This window comes from Nansenia antarctica, assembly GCF_963989245.1.
Source record: "Nansenia antarctica genome assembly, chromosome: 1".
Classification (NCBI taxonomy): Eukaryota; Metazoa; Chordata; class Actinopteri; order Argentiniformes; family Microstomatidae; genus Nansenia; species Nansenia antarctica.
Genome location: NC_137674.1, coordinates 35,390,313 through 35,409,288, shown reverse-complemented (window position 1 = coordinate 35,409,288; position 18,976 = coordinate 35,390,313). Strand labels below are relative to the sequence as shown.

The following is an 18,976-nucleotide window of genomic DNA, read 5'->3' as shown; positions in this document are numbered from 1 at the left end:
GGAATGTACAGGTTTAGCCTCCTGACATCTCTCTCTCTGTCTCTCTGTCTCTCTGTCTCTCTCTCTCTCTCTCTCTCTATCTCTCTACCTCTCTCTCCCTTGCTCTCTCTCTCTCTGACGATTGAGAGCGGAGGTGATGGAGAGGCCATTTTGGCTGACTGTGAAACCCAAGCCTGGTCTGGTCTGTGTCTGGGTCTGCTGCTGTGTGTCGTCAAGCTAAGAGTCTTTATGGGCACTACCCCCCCCCCCCATAGTTGTCTTCTCACTTCGCTCTTGAATCCTCTCTCCATCAGAATCCTCTCTCTATACACCCCCCCCCACACACACACACACACACACACAGCAAATGAACATGTACAGTGGAAAACAGAAACTTGGTTAATAGCATGGGCCTAGGCCTCTTAAACAGTCGTTTACAGAGAGAGAGAGAGAGAGAGAGGGGGGGGGGGGGGAGAGAGAGAGCGAGAGAGAGAGAGTAGAAGAAAGAGAGAGGGAGAGAGAAAAAGAGAAGAGGAGAATGGGAGCGAGAGAGAGACAGAGAGAGAGAGAGAGAGAGAGAGAGAGGAGAGGAGAATGGGAGCGAGAGAGAGACAGAGAGAGAGAGAGACAGAGAGAGAGAGAGAGCCAGAGAGAGAGAGAGAGAGAAGAGGAGAATGTGAGAGAGAGAGACAGAGAGAGAGAAACAGTAGAAGAGGGAGAGAGAGAGAGAGAAGAGGAGAATGCGAGGGAGAGAGAGAAAGGGGGGGGGGGGGGTGAAACTGACTATATACACAAAACCAGCTAGACCCGTTTACAGAGGAGAGGATGGGATGTTGAGGCCCTCTCAACTTACAGTATTGTGAATGTGGGTCAACCATCCAAGCAAGCTTCCCCATTGGCCTATAGCCCCTTCTTAAACAGCCTTCCCATTGGCCTTATAGCCCTTCTTAAACAGACATCCTATTGGCCTATAGCCCTTCTTAAACAGTCCAAAGGTCGAGGGGCCTAACAGGCACAACAACCATCGCGTTTCTAGGTAGTTTGCTTACTTTTTTTAATTGTATTTTATCTTTACCGTTTCTTTTTTACTGTTTTCCCCTGTTTTCATATTCATTTTATGCTTGTATATGTTTTAATATTCACTTTCCCTGTTGTAAAGCACTTTGAGCTGCATTTCTTGTATGAAAGGTGCTATATAAATAAAGCTTTACTTAGGCCTACTTACTCACTTGATACCAGAGAATCAGACAGACCAGACAGGTACATTATGCTCCCTCACAAGGGGGTGTCGCACACTGTTCTCCAGTGCACTGGGAGAGAGGGATTGTGTTGCAGGGGAGGGAGGGAGGGAGGGAGGGAGAGAGAGAAAAAACATCCCCCCCCCAGTGTGACTTATCTAGGAAGTACAGTGCAGCTCCTCTGGAAATATCAATAGCCTTGCTCCATTCAAGGGGAACATGCTGATTCAACACTTTTCTATCTCTAGGAGAGAGAGAGCATAGTTCAATAATAAACCACTTACTGTTGATGCAAAAAAAATGACAACGCAATGCGGTGTCAAACAATATATTTCAGAGCCCCGAAAACGCTGTTAAGAGACTGACCAGTAAAGACGCTTTTAACACAATAACACGATTCTGTTTCCCCCACGGCACAGAAGAGGAATGACAATGCAGAGGATTACCAGATAAGAGAAGTGAGGAGTTGTGATGCTGGGCTTACAGGATACTGAACATGTTTACCTTCAAATGTTAAATGGACTGACTTAGGCTATATAGTGCCTTATTCCAAAGCGCTAATGGCCAAATGGCCTCTCATTCACCCATTCACACACCAATAGCGGCAAGCTACCATGCAAGGCGCCGGCCCACTCACTGGGAGCGATTTGGGGTTCAGTGTCTTGCCCAAAGACACTTCGACATGTGGCTAGCCGGGGCTCGAACCGCCGATCTGGCAATCATTAGATGCCGGCTCTACCTCCTGCGCCACAGCCGCCCCCACTTCAATGTTGTACTGGCCACAGACACTGGATTTACTAACTATAGGCCCTATACGCCATTTAGCTGACACTTTTATCCAAAGGGACTTACATTGCAATGAGCAATTCTTCAGTGTATATGGTCCCTAAGGGAATCGAACCCACAACCTTAGCGTTGTTTGCGTCCATGCTCTACCCACTGAGCCACAGAGGACCACTAACTACCCACATGGGATTTGGTAGGCTAGGTGAGAACATGCTACTAAGAGGAGACTAAGCTGAACTAATGAACACATGCGCTAGCCTGCATATCATCATGACAACGAACACATAATGATGTGACAAACGTCATCGTTTCTATTCGGGGAGTTTTTAGCTGCTCAGACTCTACACCTTGTCCTGTAGCCAGGGAAGACAGCAGTCAGGAAGACAGCAGTCAGGCTCCATAAGCGTCTAGTGATGGTGACTGCTTGTGCTAGGCCTACGTGAACTAGCCGTCACCCATGGGGGGCTGTTTCTCTTGTCTTGTTTATATGTCATTCTCTTGATACATGTCAACACTTTTTTCTCTCCCTCCCTCCCTCTCTCTCTCCCTCCCTCTTCAGCAAGCTTTCCTTTGAAACACGTTTAAAAACAAACAACAACACCAAGTCCATTTTAGATGCAACACTGTTCGTTGTTTTCCCAGCCAAACCTAAACAGTTAAACAGTCACCCATGAACTTGACCACGTCACGCTGCTGTATGGCTGTTGTTTGGGACAATACAACTGCTGTAACAGCACACAGAGTTCAAAGGTGAAGAGACCAAGGAGGCATGTAAACAATCGGGACTCTCTGTGTTGCGACACAAGGGGTTTTACAATGTGCGTTTTGTTTGCATATGGAACTACTTGACAAGCCGTGTTTTTGTTGGGGGTTTTTTGGGTTCGATTTAGAGATAGATAAGGAATAATAGAGATATACTAGGAAATGCAGAAGTAAATCTGTTTTGGTTTTGACTTAACAATACACGCAGCCATAGCCTGGGCGCTTCAGAATACAATGGTAGTCTATTCTAACATTGTTGGCCTGTCCCAAAGACCAATCGTTTATTGATCCTAAGATATTCTGGGTAGGACATCTATTCTGGGGGGTATATTTCCTTATTCTCTCCCCAGTGTTGTTTTGTACTTCTCAGGAAAATTAACTGTTCAGAAAACCTGTCTGTTAGTTAATCACCTGCAATGTTTTATTCTTGAATTTCAGAATAGGAAGTGTACAGGTCCTGCATCAACAGACACAGACAGGTGTAGAGGGATGACAACTAGGACTGGATGCTCTCTCTCTCTCTCTCTCTCTCTCTCTCTCTCTCTCTCTCTCTCTCTCTCTCTCTCTCTCTCTCTCTCTCTCTCTCTCTCTCTCTCTCTCTCTCTCTCTCTCTCTCTCTCTCTCTCTCTCTCTCTCTCTCTCTCTCTCTCTCTCTCTCTCTCTCTCTCTCTCTCTCTCTCTCTCTCTCTCTCTCTCTCTCTCTCTCTCTCTCTCTCTATTCTTGTCGTCGGGTATAACACCCTGTGTGTTAGATGTGTTATATAATCCACCACCTGGTTCTGGCCACTGTATCATGACTGTTGTAAAAACCAATCTTAGCAACAGTAGTGATGTCTCCAACACATTGTTATCAGCTCTCTCGGGCAACCTAGACAACCTAAGGCAGGTTAGGTACCTAGCTACAGACAGAATACAACCTAGACAACCTGCCTTGTGCCAGCTACAGACAGGATACAGAATACAACCTAGACAACCTGCCTTGTGCCAGCTACAGACAGAATACAACCTAGACAACCTGCCTTGTGCCAGCTACAGACAGAAGAATACAGAATACAACCTAGACAACCTGCCTTGTGCCAGCTACAGACAGAATACAACCTAGACAACCTGCCTTGTGCCAGCTACAGACAGAATACAACCTAGACAACATGCCTTGTGCCAGCTACAGACAGAATACAACCTAGACAACCTGCCTTGTGCCAGCTACAGACAGAATACAACCTAGACAACCTGTCTTGTGCTACAGACAGAATACAGTTCAACCTAGACAACCTGTCCTGTCCTAGCTACAGACAGAATACAGTTCAACCTAGACAACCTGCCTTGTGCCAGCTACAGACAGAATACAGTTCGAGGTGGCAATATATTACATTATTTATTTCTACATGTTGAGCAATGCGGGGGGTGATGACAAATGTGATGCCATATGGGAATAAATCTCCTTTCTAAATGCACAGCAGCTCCAATTTTCAGGTTGCATCTTGTATGATAGGTGAAGAACTTTACTGACAGTGCAACACACACCCAAAAAAATATTTAAATCTAAGCAAAAAATAAATAAATTATGTTTTACAGCAGTTATGATTAAACACAAACACTTCTATAACTGTCTTTTAGCCATTAACTGTTGTCTTATTGAATGTTTGATCTATTTACTTCTTATATTTGCTTTTATTCAATGTCATTTTTATTTTCTTACTATGCTCCTCTTGCTGTATTGTTTACTAATGTGTGTAAAGCACTTTGAATTGCCCCTGTTGTATGAAATGTGCTGTACAAATAAACTTGCCTTGCCTTGATGATACAGTACATTGCAGCAAATCACGGCTATAGCTTGTTAGCTGTTTAATAAAACACACAGCTCGCTGTAGCTGTTTTAAACAAGACATTATAATGTCACATAGACACAGAGACACAGTGATGGAAGAGTGATATCTAAGATAACTTACCTTGGGCTTGTAAAGCCACTTTCGAAACCGATTCATGGTCCCCTCGCCACCTTCCCCTCCTTTGTCACCGACCCTCTCTCTCTCTCTCTCTCCCCCTCTCCCCCTCTCTCTCTACCTGAGACTAGCAGAGCTAACCCTAGCTAGCTACGTGGCTGGTGGTGGGAGATGTTAAATCCGATATCAGAGGTTTCCCAAATGATAAGGTACGGATTTCAAGTGTTCGGCTAATTTCCCCAAAAAAATACGTTGTATTTTCTTGTCTCCAGACAAGACAACCGCGGCTGCCTGTGTCTCACTGTCACTGTTCAGGTCCGACGGGGGAGGCACAGGCGCCGATGGCCAGGGTTGCCAGATGGGATTGACAATTTCCAGCCTAACCACAGTCTTAAAAACCGCTAAATCCACCAAAAACCACCAGCACAAAACCTATTGTTAGAAAACCGCTAATTACTATTGGGCAGGTGCCCATCATCTCCTGCCTCTAAACTGTATGTCTGTTGCCAATGATGTTTGTAAAATGAAAAAAAAAATGCACATTGTATGTAGCTACTAGGGCGTATGTTGTAACTTAACACATTTTTTTTACTTTAAGACACTGACATTTTGATACCTCCTAAATGCTATTTATCCAGCCTGTTATTTTCCCGGCCCAGTGTGTGCAAAAGTAGCCCATTCGGCGGTAACCCCTCCCATCTGGCAACCCTGGCGCTGTTCTCTCCCTCTGCTGGTTGACAAGTCACGTTGACAACATCGCCACCCACTTTTCCAGGGGTGCGTTCGTAAATTTGCTCTGAGAGCGCCGGGGCGCACACTGGGTTCCACGTCATAAACGGGTCAAGTAATTTGATTGGACGAGAGGCATTCCATGAGTGCTGATCAGAGTTCTAGAGCGAGTTTACGAACGCAGCCCCTAGGAAAGGCTTGCCTTGCGCGTCACTGTACCTACGTCATGTTAATAATTCCCAACGAAAGGAGAGTTTTGGGATCTCATGATCTCCCAGGTTGTTGTTTTCCGAACAAAGTCTGGACCCGATGTTTTTATGACATAATTCAATATTTATTCCATTAAAATCATCTTAGCTGGTGTCACAAATTGGAAATGAGCAGTTAGCCTGATTAGCTTAGCTAGATGAACCAATGAGAATGTCGACCTATGTTTACACCTGGTTGTTGCCTGGCAACGGCAAACTTCAAGCTAATGATAGACCTAGCTTGGGATGATAATTTAGTAAAGGGCATTTAAAGCAATTTCTCGGTGAAAGTAAGGCTTTCCTGCAAGCAAAAAGTGTTAACTCAAGACTGCTGACAAGATTAGCGACTGTATTATATACCCATCCATGGTAAGATCCATAGAAATATGGTAGCTGCATGCATCATTTGCACGAATCTGTACTATCCAGCTATCTGCCTAGCTCTGGTATACCTGTCTGTCTGCCTGCCTGCCTGCTTACCTGCCTGTCTGTCTGTCTGCCTGTCTGCCTGCCTGCTTACCTGCCTGCCTGTCTGTCTGCCTGTCTGCCTGCCTGCTTACCTGCCTGTCTGTCTGTCTGCCTGTCTGCCTGCCTGCTTACCTGCCTGTCTGTCTGCCTGTCTGCCTGCCTGCTTACCTGCCTGCCTGTCTGTCTGCCTGTCTGCCTGCCTGCTTACCTGCCTGCCTGTCTGTCTGTCTGCCTGTCTGCCTGCTTACCTGCCTGCCTGTCTGCCTGTCTATCTGTCTGTGTGTCTGTGTCTCCATGTACCCTTTCCCATTTCCCACATTCTGTCCCTTTTCCTCAGGTAGACCCTGAAAATGGCAAACAGCTACGGAGCTCTTATCCGGGAGGCCACCCTGCTGCTTGACAGGTTCAATGCAGACAACCAATGTGTGGATACCTTCACAGATTATGCTGCTAAAGCTATGGAGGTAGCTAGCTAACACATCTAGTCATTGCACTGTAGCATAGCATAGTTTTGCTACTTTCAAGATGAAGAAGGTTAAAAAAGCTGTTTAGGGACAGAAACAATATGTGGTATGACATTATACCTGTATCAGATATTTAATATGACAATTTTGTTGTCTTTATTTCAGAACCTGGATGCCCCGGATAAGAAGTTCATACTTGACACCATTTCTGGATGTATTGAGCACAAAAAGTTACTGGACATTGTCATCAATGTGTTTTATGCTCAGAATGGAAAATGCATATTGAAGGCTGATCGCAACCAGTTTGCTAGTAAGTTCATCACCGTTTACTGTTGTTAGTCTTCTCTAACTTTTGTAGAATGTAGCCTAGATTTGTAGATTTGATTGTTGTTGATTATGGCTTCTGATATACATGGAACCTATTTGATTGGGGCGGCTGGGGCGCAGGAGGTAGAGCCGCCGTCTAATGTTCGCAAGGTTGGCAGATTGGTGATTCGAGCCCCGGCTGGCCACATGTCGAAGTGTCCTTGGGCAAGACACTGAACCCCAAAAGGCTCCCAATGAGCGGGCCGGGGCCTTGCATGGTAGCTTTCAGCCATTGGTGTGTGAATGGGTGAATGAGAGGCCGTTGTAAAGCACTTTGGAATAAGGCACTATATAAGTCAGTCCATTTACCAATTGAATTATTTGAAGAAAAGTCAATTGCTTTCAGACTGAGTTACAAAACCTTCTGACCGTGTGTCTCCTTATATTGCCACATTTTCGTTTTTTGCAGTTATCTGTTATCTGGCCACGTTCCTGCTTGATGATATTGGACTACAGTGCTTCAGCAAGATCGTCAAATCTCAGGACATCAAGAAAATGCACAAAGTGAGAAACTGTCGATGTAAAACATCTGTCTATGCCTCTTTTTTTAAAGTATTTTTTTCTGAGTGGGGCAGTCACACTCATATTTTATTGGACAGATATATTGAAGACAGACAGGAAAGTAAGGAGAAGAAGGGAGAGAGGGCATGTCAGCAGGGCACGGGCCGGATTCTAACCCATGCCGACATGGGCATATGTGTGCACTGTAATAATAATAATAATAATAATAATAATAATAACTTTTTATTTGTATAGCGCTTTTCCTGCAAACGTTGCAGCTCAAAGTGCTCTGTAGGCCGCGGTGCTAGATCACTGGATCACCCCAGGCCACTGTCTGTGTCTTTTTTTATGTCATCAAGAACACATACAAAAGTATTGGATTGATTGGTTGGGGTATCTGTGACAGATTGCACACAGTCATTTATCAGCGTAAATACAGAGCTGGCATGTCTGTGGTGATTATTGCACTATAGAGTTGTCAAGTTAGCTTGGCCTAATTTGTGTAATACAACTGTTTGTGGTAAGCAGTGCTACCACATTGCTAATGCTACCATAATGCAATGCTTCTGCATTTCGTTGTCTGGTACGTGTACTCTGCAATGACAATAAAGTTGAATCAAATCTAATCTAATCTAATCTAATCTAAGTATGAATGATAACATTGTCTATGGTTTTGGCAGTTTCTCAGTTTCTTCTTCAACGTGACAAACCTTAGCACGTGGATCCAGGGTGAATGGAGTCAGATCTACGACGCTGCATACGTAGAGAGGAACTGGATCGCCCCACTGCTAAGGTACTGCGGTGTCAAGGAAGTACCTTGAATTTAGGCATTAGGTTATCACCTTAGGCATAGAGTCAGCTGCCTTGCTGTCCTATAAATTAAGAAAGCATACCTTCTTTGACCCCTAGATGGCACCCTGAGATTGAAGTCCTTATAGATCAGCTTGCCTCCAGGGTGGCTCAAGGGAGTCAGATAAAAAAAGGCATGAAGAAAAACACAGAGCCTCAGGAGTTCTGTCTTACCAAGCCCAAAGCCCGCCCCCTCCCTGCTCCTGAGCCTATCCCCCAGCAGGAGAAACACCAACCGGTCTGTATCAATTCCCTCAATTTATGTTTCTTTTAAGTTTCTTCACTTTTAAGAATTGTGTTGTTATAGCCGTCCTTATTGTAAGTGGCAGTACTTGATGTCTGAAGGCTTACATGTTTCCTAGGTGCCAACCAGCACCTATAGAGCCCCGAAAGAGATGCAGGAGTTGGAGGAGGTCAAACAGAGGAACCGTGAGAGAGCAGAGGTGAGTTATGTCCTGGTTCTCATCCTGACTCAGGGTACATCCTCTCCCGTGGTCACAACACAACTGTAAGCCAGCAGGCTTGTGAACAGCTTCTTCCCTGCAGCTGTCAAGCTGCTGAACTCAAGATCCCGGCGGTAGCCTTGCCCTCTAGCCCCCCCCCCCCCCCATCCTCTCCCCCTGCACCCAGCCCCCTCCACGCCCCAACAGGATGAACCCACTTCTGTTTTTGCACACTGGTACTGTACATATTGTATTGATATCCATCGCCCTTGTTCTGTACATGTCATCTGTGTTGTGTTTTTCACCCTCAGCACGTGCTCTATGAGGCCAACAGTCAACAATTCAAATGTGCGAACCCTCAGAAGTCTCAACGCACCAAGGTAGATGAATGTTCTCTACAGTATATTCACTAAGAGATTAATTTATTCTTATTTGTTACTATTATTTTTGTGAAACAGGTAAATAGTATCATTGTCATCAAAGAGTCAAGTTTTTTTGGTGTAACTGGTATACCTCCCAGTCCATCCTGTGCTGTATCATGTTCTCTTATTTTGCGCCCTGGTCATGGAATAACCTCCAGAACTCACTAAAGCTTAATAACCTCGTCTCCCTGAGAGAGTTCAAAGTGCTAATTGGAAATTGTGTTACAGAAATGTGCAATTGCTACTCCTAAGATGTTTTTTATGATACTTATCTGTTATCTCTGTTGTACCTGTACTGGTGTGCTATCTTGGCCATGTCTCCCTCGAAAAAGAAATTTAAAATAAATGGTTAAATAAATACAAATCAAATCAAATCATCTGCTGTCTGTTTTGCAGGGTGTGATATCACAGATTGTGCAGAACCATGAAGCCCAGCTCAAGTTTGATTCTGCTTACTCCTCTGGAACACCCGCCACACAGAAGGTAGTGCTCACACAATAACATAATACAGACCCACAGTCCACTAACTTTACTACAGTTTCAAATTTCCTCTATGTATGTATTGATTTACAATCTTTATGTGGCAGAAGGGTATTTCTGTCTGTATCTGTCTGTCTATGTTTGGATGTCTCCATGTGTGAGTAAGTGTGTCCTTCCCCCAGCCTAACAGCCTGGCCATCAGGCTGAACACCACGGCCATCCTGCGTGAGGGCGCTCTCTACAACCGCCAGGTGGAGGAGGAGCTTCGCAGGTACGGAGCAGAACGCCTCGACAACTTCCTGTTTCAAGTTTCATGTTTTTTATTGTTACGTCACATTACACAAGTGTAAGAGAGGAACATTCTTAGGCTTCGGTTCCTGACATTGCCGTACAAGACAATAAGGCAATAGGCTTAATTCAAGATAAAAAGTGACAATAGTACAGGACATGAGTGACAAATTCTGACAATAAGACAGGACTGTCTGTGTACAAGTCAGTGGCTTCAGTGGGGCTTCCAGAAAACAACTGTGAATGTGTTTGTTTTGTGTGTGTGTGTGTGTGTGTGTGTGTATATGTGTCTGTGTGTCTGTGTGTCTGTGTGTCTGTGTGTGTGTGTGTGTGTGTGTGTGCTCGTGTGTGTGCACGTGTGTATGTGTCTATATGTATGTGTGCATCTCTGTGTGTGTGTGTGTGTGTGTGTGTGTGTGTGTGTGTGCTTGTGCGTACGTGCATATGCGTGTGTGTATGTGTCTATATATGTGTGTGTGTGTGTGTGTCTGTGTTTATGTATGTGTCTATGTGCGTGCCTGCGTTCGTGTGTGTGTGTGTGTGTGTGTGTGTGTGTGTGTGTGTTACCAGGCTGGAGCGTCTGGTGGAGGGTGCGGGGGAGCCGTCGTCGTTCCTGCGGTGGCAGGCGGAGATGCGGGGTCGCGACCTGCAGGAGCAGCTGGCCGCGGTGGAGCAGCGCCGCCTGCAGGGACGCATCAGCTACGAGGAGGCGGCGCTGGCACACACGCGCATCATGGAGCGCAATCAGAAGACCGCCACGCTCAAGAAGGAAGAGGTGCGGTGACATCACATCACATCAACTTATAGGATCACTAATTGTATAATGGATGATACCATTTGTATTATTGTAAACTACTGCCTGTCCAAACCTGTCCTGCTGATTGTCCTGCCAATGTCTCTGCTTGTCCTCTCTCCTTTATATCTACCTTTCTACATCTTTTAACATCAAAGGACCACAGTGGAAATAATCCTCTGGCTGATTTTATCCTTGACGGGTTTTTCTTCTCTTTTATACGTGTATGCTTTTTAGAATCCTTCGGAGCTGATAACTGTATACCCCATTTTAAAAAAACGTGTCAAATAAATTCATTCTTCATTCATTCATCACCTCAACATTTGGCTACACCTTTATCAGCAGTAGTAACATGACCATACTCACCTGAAATTCTCATTGAAAGTAAGAAAATAGTCTGTTATGGACATTAAATGGGTCCTGTCTTTGTGAGCCTCTTTGACTGAGTCCAGTGGTGTGATGTTGCCTCCAGACGGCCAAGCTGATGCAGAAGTACGCCAACAAGAGACTGAGAGAGGAGAAGGAGATGAGGGACCTGGTGCAACAAGTAGCAGACGGACACAAGAACTCAAAAGCAGCTAAAATGAAACTGCAGGAGTTCAAGCAACGCATAGGTAACTGGAGCATCATGTCATCCTGCCTTAATGATGTCCTTCCCCATCATCCCATCATCTGTCATGTCCTTCCCCATGTTCTCTAATCTTTATCTTCATCCCGTCTGCTCGGCAGGCATTTGGGGTCCTCATATATGCGTTATTTTGTCTATGCATTTGCCCGCATTCCTCCAGATTACATTCTGGTTAGACGCCAAACTACATTTCATTGTCTCAGTACTTGTACAAATCTAATCTAACCTAACCTAACCTAATCTAATCTAATCGATTATATTCTAATCTAATCTAACCTAATCTAACCCAATCTAATCTAACCTAATCTAACCTAACCTAACCTCATCTAACCTAATCTAACCTAACCTAACCTAACCTAACCTAATCTAACCTAACCTAACCTAACCTAACCAAACCTAACCTAACCTAACCTAACCTAACCTAACCTAACCTAACCTAACCTAACCCAACCTAATCTAACCTAATCTAATCTAACCTAATCTAATCTAACCTAACCTAACCTAACCTAACCTAACTTGACCTAACCTAATCTAATCTGTGTTCCAGTAAAGGAGGTCTCGGAGCAGAGTAGGGAGCTCCTGCGCGTGGCGCTGGATGAGGCCCAGGCTGAGCTCAGCAGGAGGTTCGACATCATCCGGCAGATCCGGGCCATCGAGTCCGTCCCCCTCATCAGGCACAAGTTTGTGGACGACACAGAGGTGAGCAGGGATGATAGCAGGGATGACGGGTCTGGAGGATAGAGAGGCAGGTGGCCTAGAGGTTCGGTAGGCCACTGGTTCAATCCCTGCCTCAGGAGTCGGATGTGAGCTGGTGACTGGAGAGTTGCTGGCATCATATCTAAGGTGCCTACCTACCTACCACTGCTGTTGTGCCCTTGAGCAAGGCACTTAACCCCTAATTGCTCCAGGGGGCACTAACTATGGCTGACCCTGACAGGTCGAATCTAATCTAAATGTTTATATGTCACAACAGCTGGTGAAAGCAGGTCGCAACCAATCAAAATGTTTATACTTTTATTCTGAAAAGTTTACATTTATTTACATTTTTCAGAATGAGATTCCTGAAAAAACATTTGGTCGATTGCCGACTTGTTCCTGCTTTCACCAGCTGCTGTCACACATATCACATCTCTATGGGTACCTGTCTCACCTCTCTATGGGTACCTGTCTCACCTCTCTATGGGTACCTGTCTCACCTCTCTATCACTACCTGTCTCACCTCTCTATCACTACCTGTCTCACCTCTCTATCACTACCTGTCTCACCTCTCTATCAGTACCTGTCTCACCTCTCTATCAGTACCTGTCTCACCTCTCTATCAGTACCTGTCTCACCTCTCTATCAGTACCTGTCTCACCTCTCTATCGGTACCTGTCTCACCTCTCTATCAGTACCTGTCTCACCTCTCTATCGGTACCTGTCTCTATCGGTACCTGTCTCACCTCTCTATCAGTACCTGTCTCTATCGGTACCTGTCTCACCTCTCTATCGGTACCTGTCTCACCCCCTCCCTCCCCCTCAGACGGCGGGTCATGACCTGCTGGGGGAGATGTCCCTGGCGGAGCTGCGTGAGCGCCTGGCCCTTCTGAGGGAGGCGGGGGCCAGGCAGCAGCAGGACAGGCGGGGGCGCATCGTGGAGGACAAGCAGAGCAGGCAGCAGCTGCTGCTGGAGCAGCTGGACTCTATCGCCATCCACAGGACAGAGCTGGGACTGCAGGCCGTACACAGGTCAGGGCGTGCACGCACACACACACACACACACACACACACACACAGACACACACACACACACACACACACACACACACTCACTTGGTCTGAGTCAGGCAGGAGGTGTCATGGTGTCATGGTCTGAGGTGTCATGGTGTCATGGTCTGAGGTGTCATGGTGGTGTCATGGTCTGAGTCAGGCAGGAGGAGAAGAGGACCAGGCAGCAGCAGCTGCAGCAGGCGTTGGCCCAGGACCAGAGGGTGGTGGCGCTGCAGAGGACCCTGGGAGAGAGGCAGCAGGAGCGCAGGAGGCTGCAGCAGGGTGAGAGAACCAGGGCCCAGGCCAGCCAGGAGGCTGCCACACACGCCCTCCACACCTGGAACTCCAGGAAGGTGAGCATGAGATGGGGTGGCTGTGTCTCAGGAGGTAGAGCCCGTGTCTAATGATCGCAAGGTCATCGGTGGTTCGAACCCCGGCTGGCCTGGGGCCTTGGGCAAGACACTGACCCCAAATTGCTCCCAATGAGTGGGCCGGCGCCTTGCATGGTAGCTTGCCGTCATTGGTGTGTGAATGTGTGTGTGAATGGGTGAATGAGAGGCCTTGTAAAGCGCTTTGGAATAAGGCACTATATAAGTATATATACTGTATATATCTATATAACTCAGTCCATTTACCATTTATGAGAAGAAATGTAGATATATGCAGTAGCTTTCTCCCTATATTTCCCATATATTGGTTAAGCTCACAGCACTCTTTTTTTTCTCCCATTCTGTCTCCATCACTTTTCTCCTACCCTATCTGTGTGTGTGTGTGTGTGTGTGTGTGTCTCATGTGCGTGTGCATGTGTGTGTGCGTGTGTGTGTGCGTGTGCGTGCATGTGTGTGTGCGCGTGTCTGTGTGCGTGCTTGTGTCTGTGTGTGTGTGTGTGTGTGTGTGTGTGTGTGTGTGTGTGTGTGTGTGGCCAGAAAACCCTGGAGGAGCAGCATTGGGCAGACCTGGAGCGGAGCTTGGAGCGTCAGGTCCAGCAGGAAGCACCTGACTCTCTCCCCCGGAGGAGAACCACACTGAAGGCATAGAGATCTTCTCTACCTCAGGACCAGACTCCATGCTCACATCATGTCCTGGAAGCCCTATAATTAAACAAGGAAGGAACGTATTATATTTATTTTATTTAGTTGATGCTTATGGTATAGTAATGAATTGGCAAGCAGCATAGAGTTGACATATAATTGATGGGGGGGGGGATGCAAAAAGGTAGTTGAACTCTCTCTGAATACTACAATATTTAAGATAAGACATGTGAAATAAGAGCTGTGAAATAAAGTGAGTCAAAAAGAGTGAGCTTTGACAGTTTTTTTTCTGTATACTTGTATTTTATACTTTATTTATAAAGTAATGAACTGGCATCCTTTCATCATCTGGAGCGTTACCATCTGGGCTGGCAAACAGTGGCAGAAGAAGTCAGCTCAGTCAGTGTGACCAAGCGACTTTAGCTAAATATCAACTTGAATGAACGTACCTGTAAAAAGGTAAAAGGTTTGCTAGACACTAGTAGCTTGTGTGTTTATATTATTGTCTTGATGTGACTATTGGTGGTTTTATTCTAGCAAACTTCTATTCAACCTTGACTGGGATTAAAAGGTAGTTAAATTTATTTGGCCAAGTTTAGCTATAAGATAACTAAGTAGTCCTTGTGCTGTCAGCTTGCTAGCTAAATCACGAGAAATACAGTTGTGGGGGAAACATTCAATTTGCCCTGGAAGTTCAGCCAGTCTGTTTGGCACTACATTTGAAGGTTAAATCTTGTCTTTGTGTCAGTCATATGTGACAATGCTTGGGGAACAATATGAGTGTGGTAAGTGTCTCTTCTCCATCACTGCCTTTGGTAACAGTAATATAATCTGTTCATGGGAAAGCCTTTGCACAGTTTATGTTAATTGGTGTACATTACAAGGAGTGTACACATACAGAACTATTCTGTCATGATGTCCTGTCTTACGTGTGTTCAGTCTGAGCAGCATACAGGCTGTCTGATACCAGATGTCCACCAGTGTAAGTCAAGGCTCAGACAGCAGAGACCCATCCTAGAGACAGACACCTGATGAGACCATAGAGGTGTTGGAGTCTGAGATAAGTCAGTAAATGTCAAAATACTACAGTCTTTACATGCAGAGTTGATGTGTGATGTAACATTTTGATGGATGCCCCGTTGATTGTAGGAGAGGAAATTGTAGATTAGATGTAGATTATTTTGTGGACACCTATTATGACAGTTCTTTTCCCACACAGAACACGACCGTCCGCCCAGGGTTTTGATTGATTGATTGAAAACTTTATTAGAAGATTTGCAGAAGTAGGTACATGAAAGTACATATTACATACAAGGTCAACTAACAGGATAAAAACCCAAGAAAGCCACTGGCTTATTTCAATTGGGGTCCTTGATTCTCAATTCATCGTTACAAGTAAGACAGACAAAACAAACTTGTACTATCTACAAGATAATACAGACAAATAACTAGTACTATCTACAAGATAAACATACATCCATCATGGGAAGAACAATACAACAGGGTTGCCAGATGGGGCGGGTTACCGCCGAATGGGCTGCTTTTGATCACACTGGGCCGGAGAAAAAGCATTTCGGTGTATGGGCTGGATGAATAGCATTTAGGTTGGGCTGGATGAATAGCATTTAGGTTGGGTAGCGGGCTGGATAAATAACATTTAGGTGGTATCAAAATGTCAGTTGAAATAAGCCAGTGGCTTTCTTGGGTTTTTATCCTTTTAGTTGACCTTGTATGTAATATGTACTTTCATGTACCTACTTCTGCAAATCTTCTAATAAAGTTTTCAATCAATCAATCAATCAAAGTGCCTGAAAGTTACAAAATGCGTGAAGTTAAAACACACACCCTAGTAGCTACTTAGGCCTACAATGTACAGGTTTTTATTTTATTTTACAAACATCATGGACAACAGACATACAGTTAAGGGGCAGGACTCAGGAGATGGGCACCTGCCCAATAGTCATTAGTGGTTTTCTGACAATCTAGGTTTTTGGGCTGGTGGTTTTTGTCAATCCCATCTGGCAACTCTGCGTCCGCCTCCGCGGCTGCGCTGTTCACAGCTGATCCAGGTTCAGCCCATAAGCGCTCCGCTGGTTCTCTAAGTCAAATCACATGATGTATGTTTTGTCATATGACATTGATGAGAGGACCCGGGGCAGGCAGCAACACACTGGAGACTTCAGTAAAACAAAAGACAACTCGACCTGTCAGGGATGGAATGATGCGTTAACACAGTCGTGTGACACCGCTGTGAGACTATGAGGAGTATGGAGTATGGTCGGGGACTTCTGCCAACGGTTATAGCTGCCGCCTGTCTGCTGGGTAGGTTAAGGTCTTTTAAGAATTTAAGAATAGTTTGAATTGTTTAATCTCTAATGGCCATGATTGTATCTGTTACATGTCACATAAAACAGTCAGGGCATTTGTGATGAATGAAACTGTACAACGCGAATAGTGTCACCTCGTCTCCTCCAGTATGCCTGTTGCCAGTAGGTATTCTATGGTTGTGTTCCAGGTCTTCTACGTTGCAGTAGTTTATTTTGCCAGTAGGTATTCTATGGTTGTGTTCCAGGTCGTCTACGTTGCAGTAGTTCATGCGCTCCAAATATCTTCAGGTCCTGTGAGATCTGGTGCGCTGCGCAGCCCGGCTGCGATGTAGACGGCCGGGAACGCAACCCACGGTCTCGTGTACTGTATCAGCCAACAACACTCAACTAGTTACCCCTGTCCTGTCCTGCCCTGTCAGCCTCGTGATATCATTAGTACTAATTCAAATCATGATATTCCAAGGAATTTGAGTTGTTTGTTTATTGTTTAATGCAATATTACATTATTACATTAAATGTTTGGCATTAAGCAGGTCTACGCCTTTATACAAAGTGACTTACAACAAATATATTAGCCTACATTTTGTCTTAAGTAAATGAATCATCAGTCATTGTAAGGAAAAGTAATCTATGCTATGACCAGGGGCCCTTGGTAGTTACAATGCTAGAAGAAGGAAGAATTCACATCTACTGTTTTGCAACATAGTACATTTCAGTTGGATAATCAACCTTTACCATTGAGGATGAGGTTAAAGATGTATTAGGCCAGCCCTGCGGTGGTGTAGCGGTCTAAGCACTGGCCACTAGTGCAAGCTGCCCACCGGGGACTGGGATCGTATCCCAGCTCGCCAGATCCGGATATGGCTGGGGCACACACGGGGAGCGGCATATTGGGCGGCCGCTCCCGAGGGCGGTATAGGAGTAGTTCCGGACAAGGATCCGTCGCGCAACAGCGCCCCCGGGGTGCCGGAATAACAGGTGCTGGGCTCGAGGAGCCAGTCAGCTAGTCTGCCTGGCGGCCTCTTCTGGGACTGCCGGCCACGGGGTCGTGCGACGGATCCTTCGCAATAGGCAGGGGATAATTGGATGCTAGGTTGGGTTCAATTGGCTACCAAATTGGGTGAAAAAGGGATAAAATCTGGAAAAAAATAAAAAAAGATGTATTAGGCCCTATATATTGAGCCTCACATTCAAGTGTAGATCTAAGCATACAAAAGTGTTATTGTGGAGGACGTTCTCTTTTGGTGCCATAATCTACAAGCTAAATAGTTTGTAAAAGGGAGTGTGTGTTGTGAACTCAGACCGTTTTGGAGTCTGTGCCAGGGGGAAATCATATGATCTGGTTTTTAAATAATTGCATTTGTTGAAGAGGGTGTCGCTCATTCAGCAAAGCCGCTAAGCGCAGGGCTAATGTGATTAGCACCACAGTAAGGTCTCTGTTTGCTGCTGCGCTCGTGCAGATTTGTTTCCCCATCTCACCCACACGGGTCAAGCACTTTGATAACCTTAACCTTGATAAGTAAAGCAAGTAAGTAAGAGATAGCCTATTGATTTGTGGGGTGTGATTCAGGGTGAGGTTACAACACTCAGCGATTGTGCAAACAAATGAGGAACTCTGGAAATCTAAAGTCCCCCATGATGCAATTGTGAAAATAAATATATAATAAAACGGTATTTTTTGTTCCTTTCCGTTACAAAAGATTCTCTGTTTTTCCCCCAAACCACAAAAACACCAACAGGGCGTCAGAACAGAACAGAACAGAACAGGTCACAAAGGCTTAACACAGACGGGTGTGACTGGAAGTGACTGGAAGGTCAATTTCATGACTCATGAGTCATGACCTCAGCAAGGGGTTAGCATTAATAACCACACAATCTCTGATGATTTTTGCTCTTCTGAATCACTCAAAGCTGTTACCAAGTATAAGGTTCCTGGAGATCCAACTCCTACTAAGTGACTACTCCTCAGTCTTTTCAGCTCTGATTCAGAACATTTTTTCCCACTCATATTTGTCTTTTTATTGCAATGGAGACAGTAGAGATTTGACGGGAAGGATAGGTGAGAGAGGAGGATAGAGACAGTAGAGGTTGACAGGAAGGATGGGTGAGAGAGAGAGAGAGAGAGAGAGAGAGAGAGAGAGAGAGAGAGAGAGAGAGAGAGAGAGAGAGAGAGAGAGAGAGAGAGAGAGAGAGAGAGAGAGAGAGAGAGAGAGAGAGAGAGAGAGAGAGAGAGATGACATGAAGGATTTGTCCACGGCCGTAATCGAACCGGGAACTCTGCTGTTACATGGTCGACGTGCGTTACGCCACCAAGTGCCCCAGAACATTATTTTAAGTACATCATACATTTAAGTACATCACTGCTTGAAGTGTCTTTCCAGACCTGTTGTGTGGCTCTTGTCTCTCTATGCTAACTGTCTCTGTGTGCTAACCGTCTCATTGCTAACCGTCTCATTGTGCTATTTGTCTCCTTGCTACAGCC

At 45.4% G+C, this 18,976-nt stretch overlaps 2 protein-coding genes across 2 annotated transcripts in view; one reads left to right on the top strand and one right to left on the bottom strand.

Moving 5' to 3' along the window:
- Positions 1-4,803, bottom strand: part of zfyve28 (zinc finger, FYVE domain containing 28) — a 38,244-nt gene extending 33,441 nt beyond the window's left edge. The window contains exon 1 of the mRNA XM_080522324.1: positions 4,715-4,803. Coding sequence (XP_080378450.1) covers positions 4,715-4,750 — 36 coding nt within the window. The 5' untranslated portion in view covers positions 4,751-4,803. The remainder of the gene's footprint in view (positions 1-4,714) is intronic.
- Positions 4,804-6,503: 1,700 nt separating this feature from the next.
- Positions 6,504-14,173, top strand: cfap99 (cilia and flagella associated protein 99; the record flags this gene model as incomplete). The annotated part of the gene is made up of 15 exons (XM_080550692.1): positions 6,504-6,617; positions 6,783-6,927; positions 7,393-7,487; positions 8,165-8,277; positions 8,394-8,571; positions 8,696-8,776; positions 9,088-9,156; positions 9,595-9,681; positions 9,861-9,949; positions 10,537-10,741; positions 11,232-11,373; positions 11,935-12,086; positions 12,910-13,115; positions 13,297-13,489; positions 14,063-14,173. The coding sequence occupies 15 exons, from the start codon at positions 6,504-6,506 to the stop codon at positions 14,171-14,173; spliced, it is 1,980 nt and encodes a 659-aa protein (XP_080406818.1).
- Positions 14,174-18,976: the final 4,803 nt, after the last annotated feature.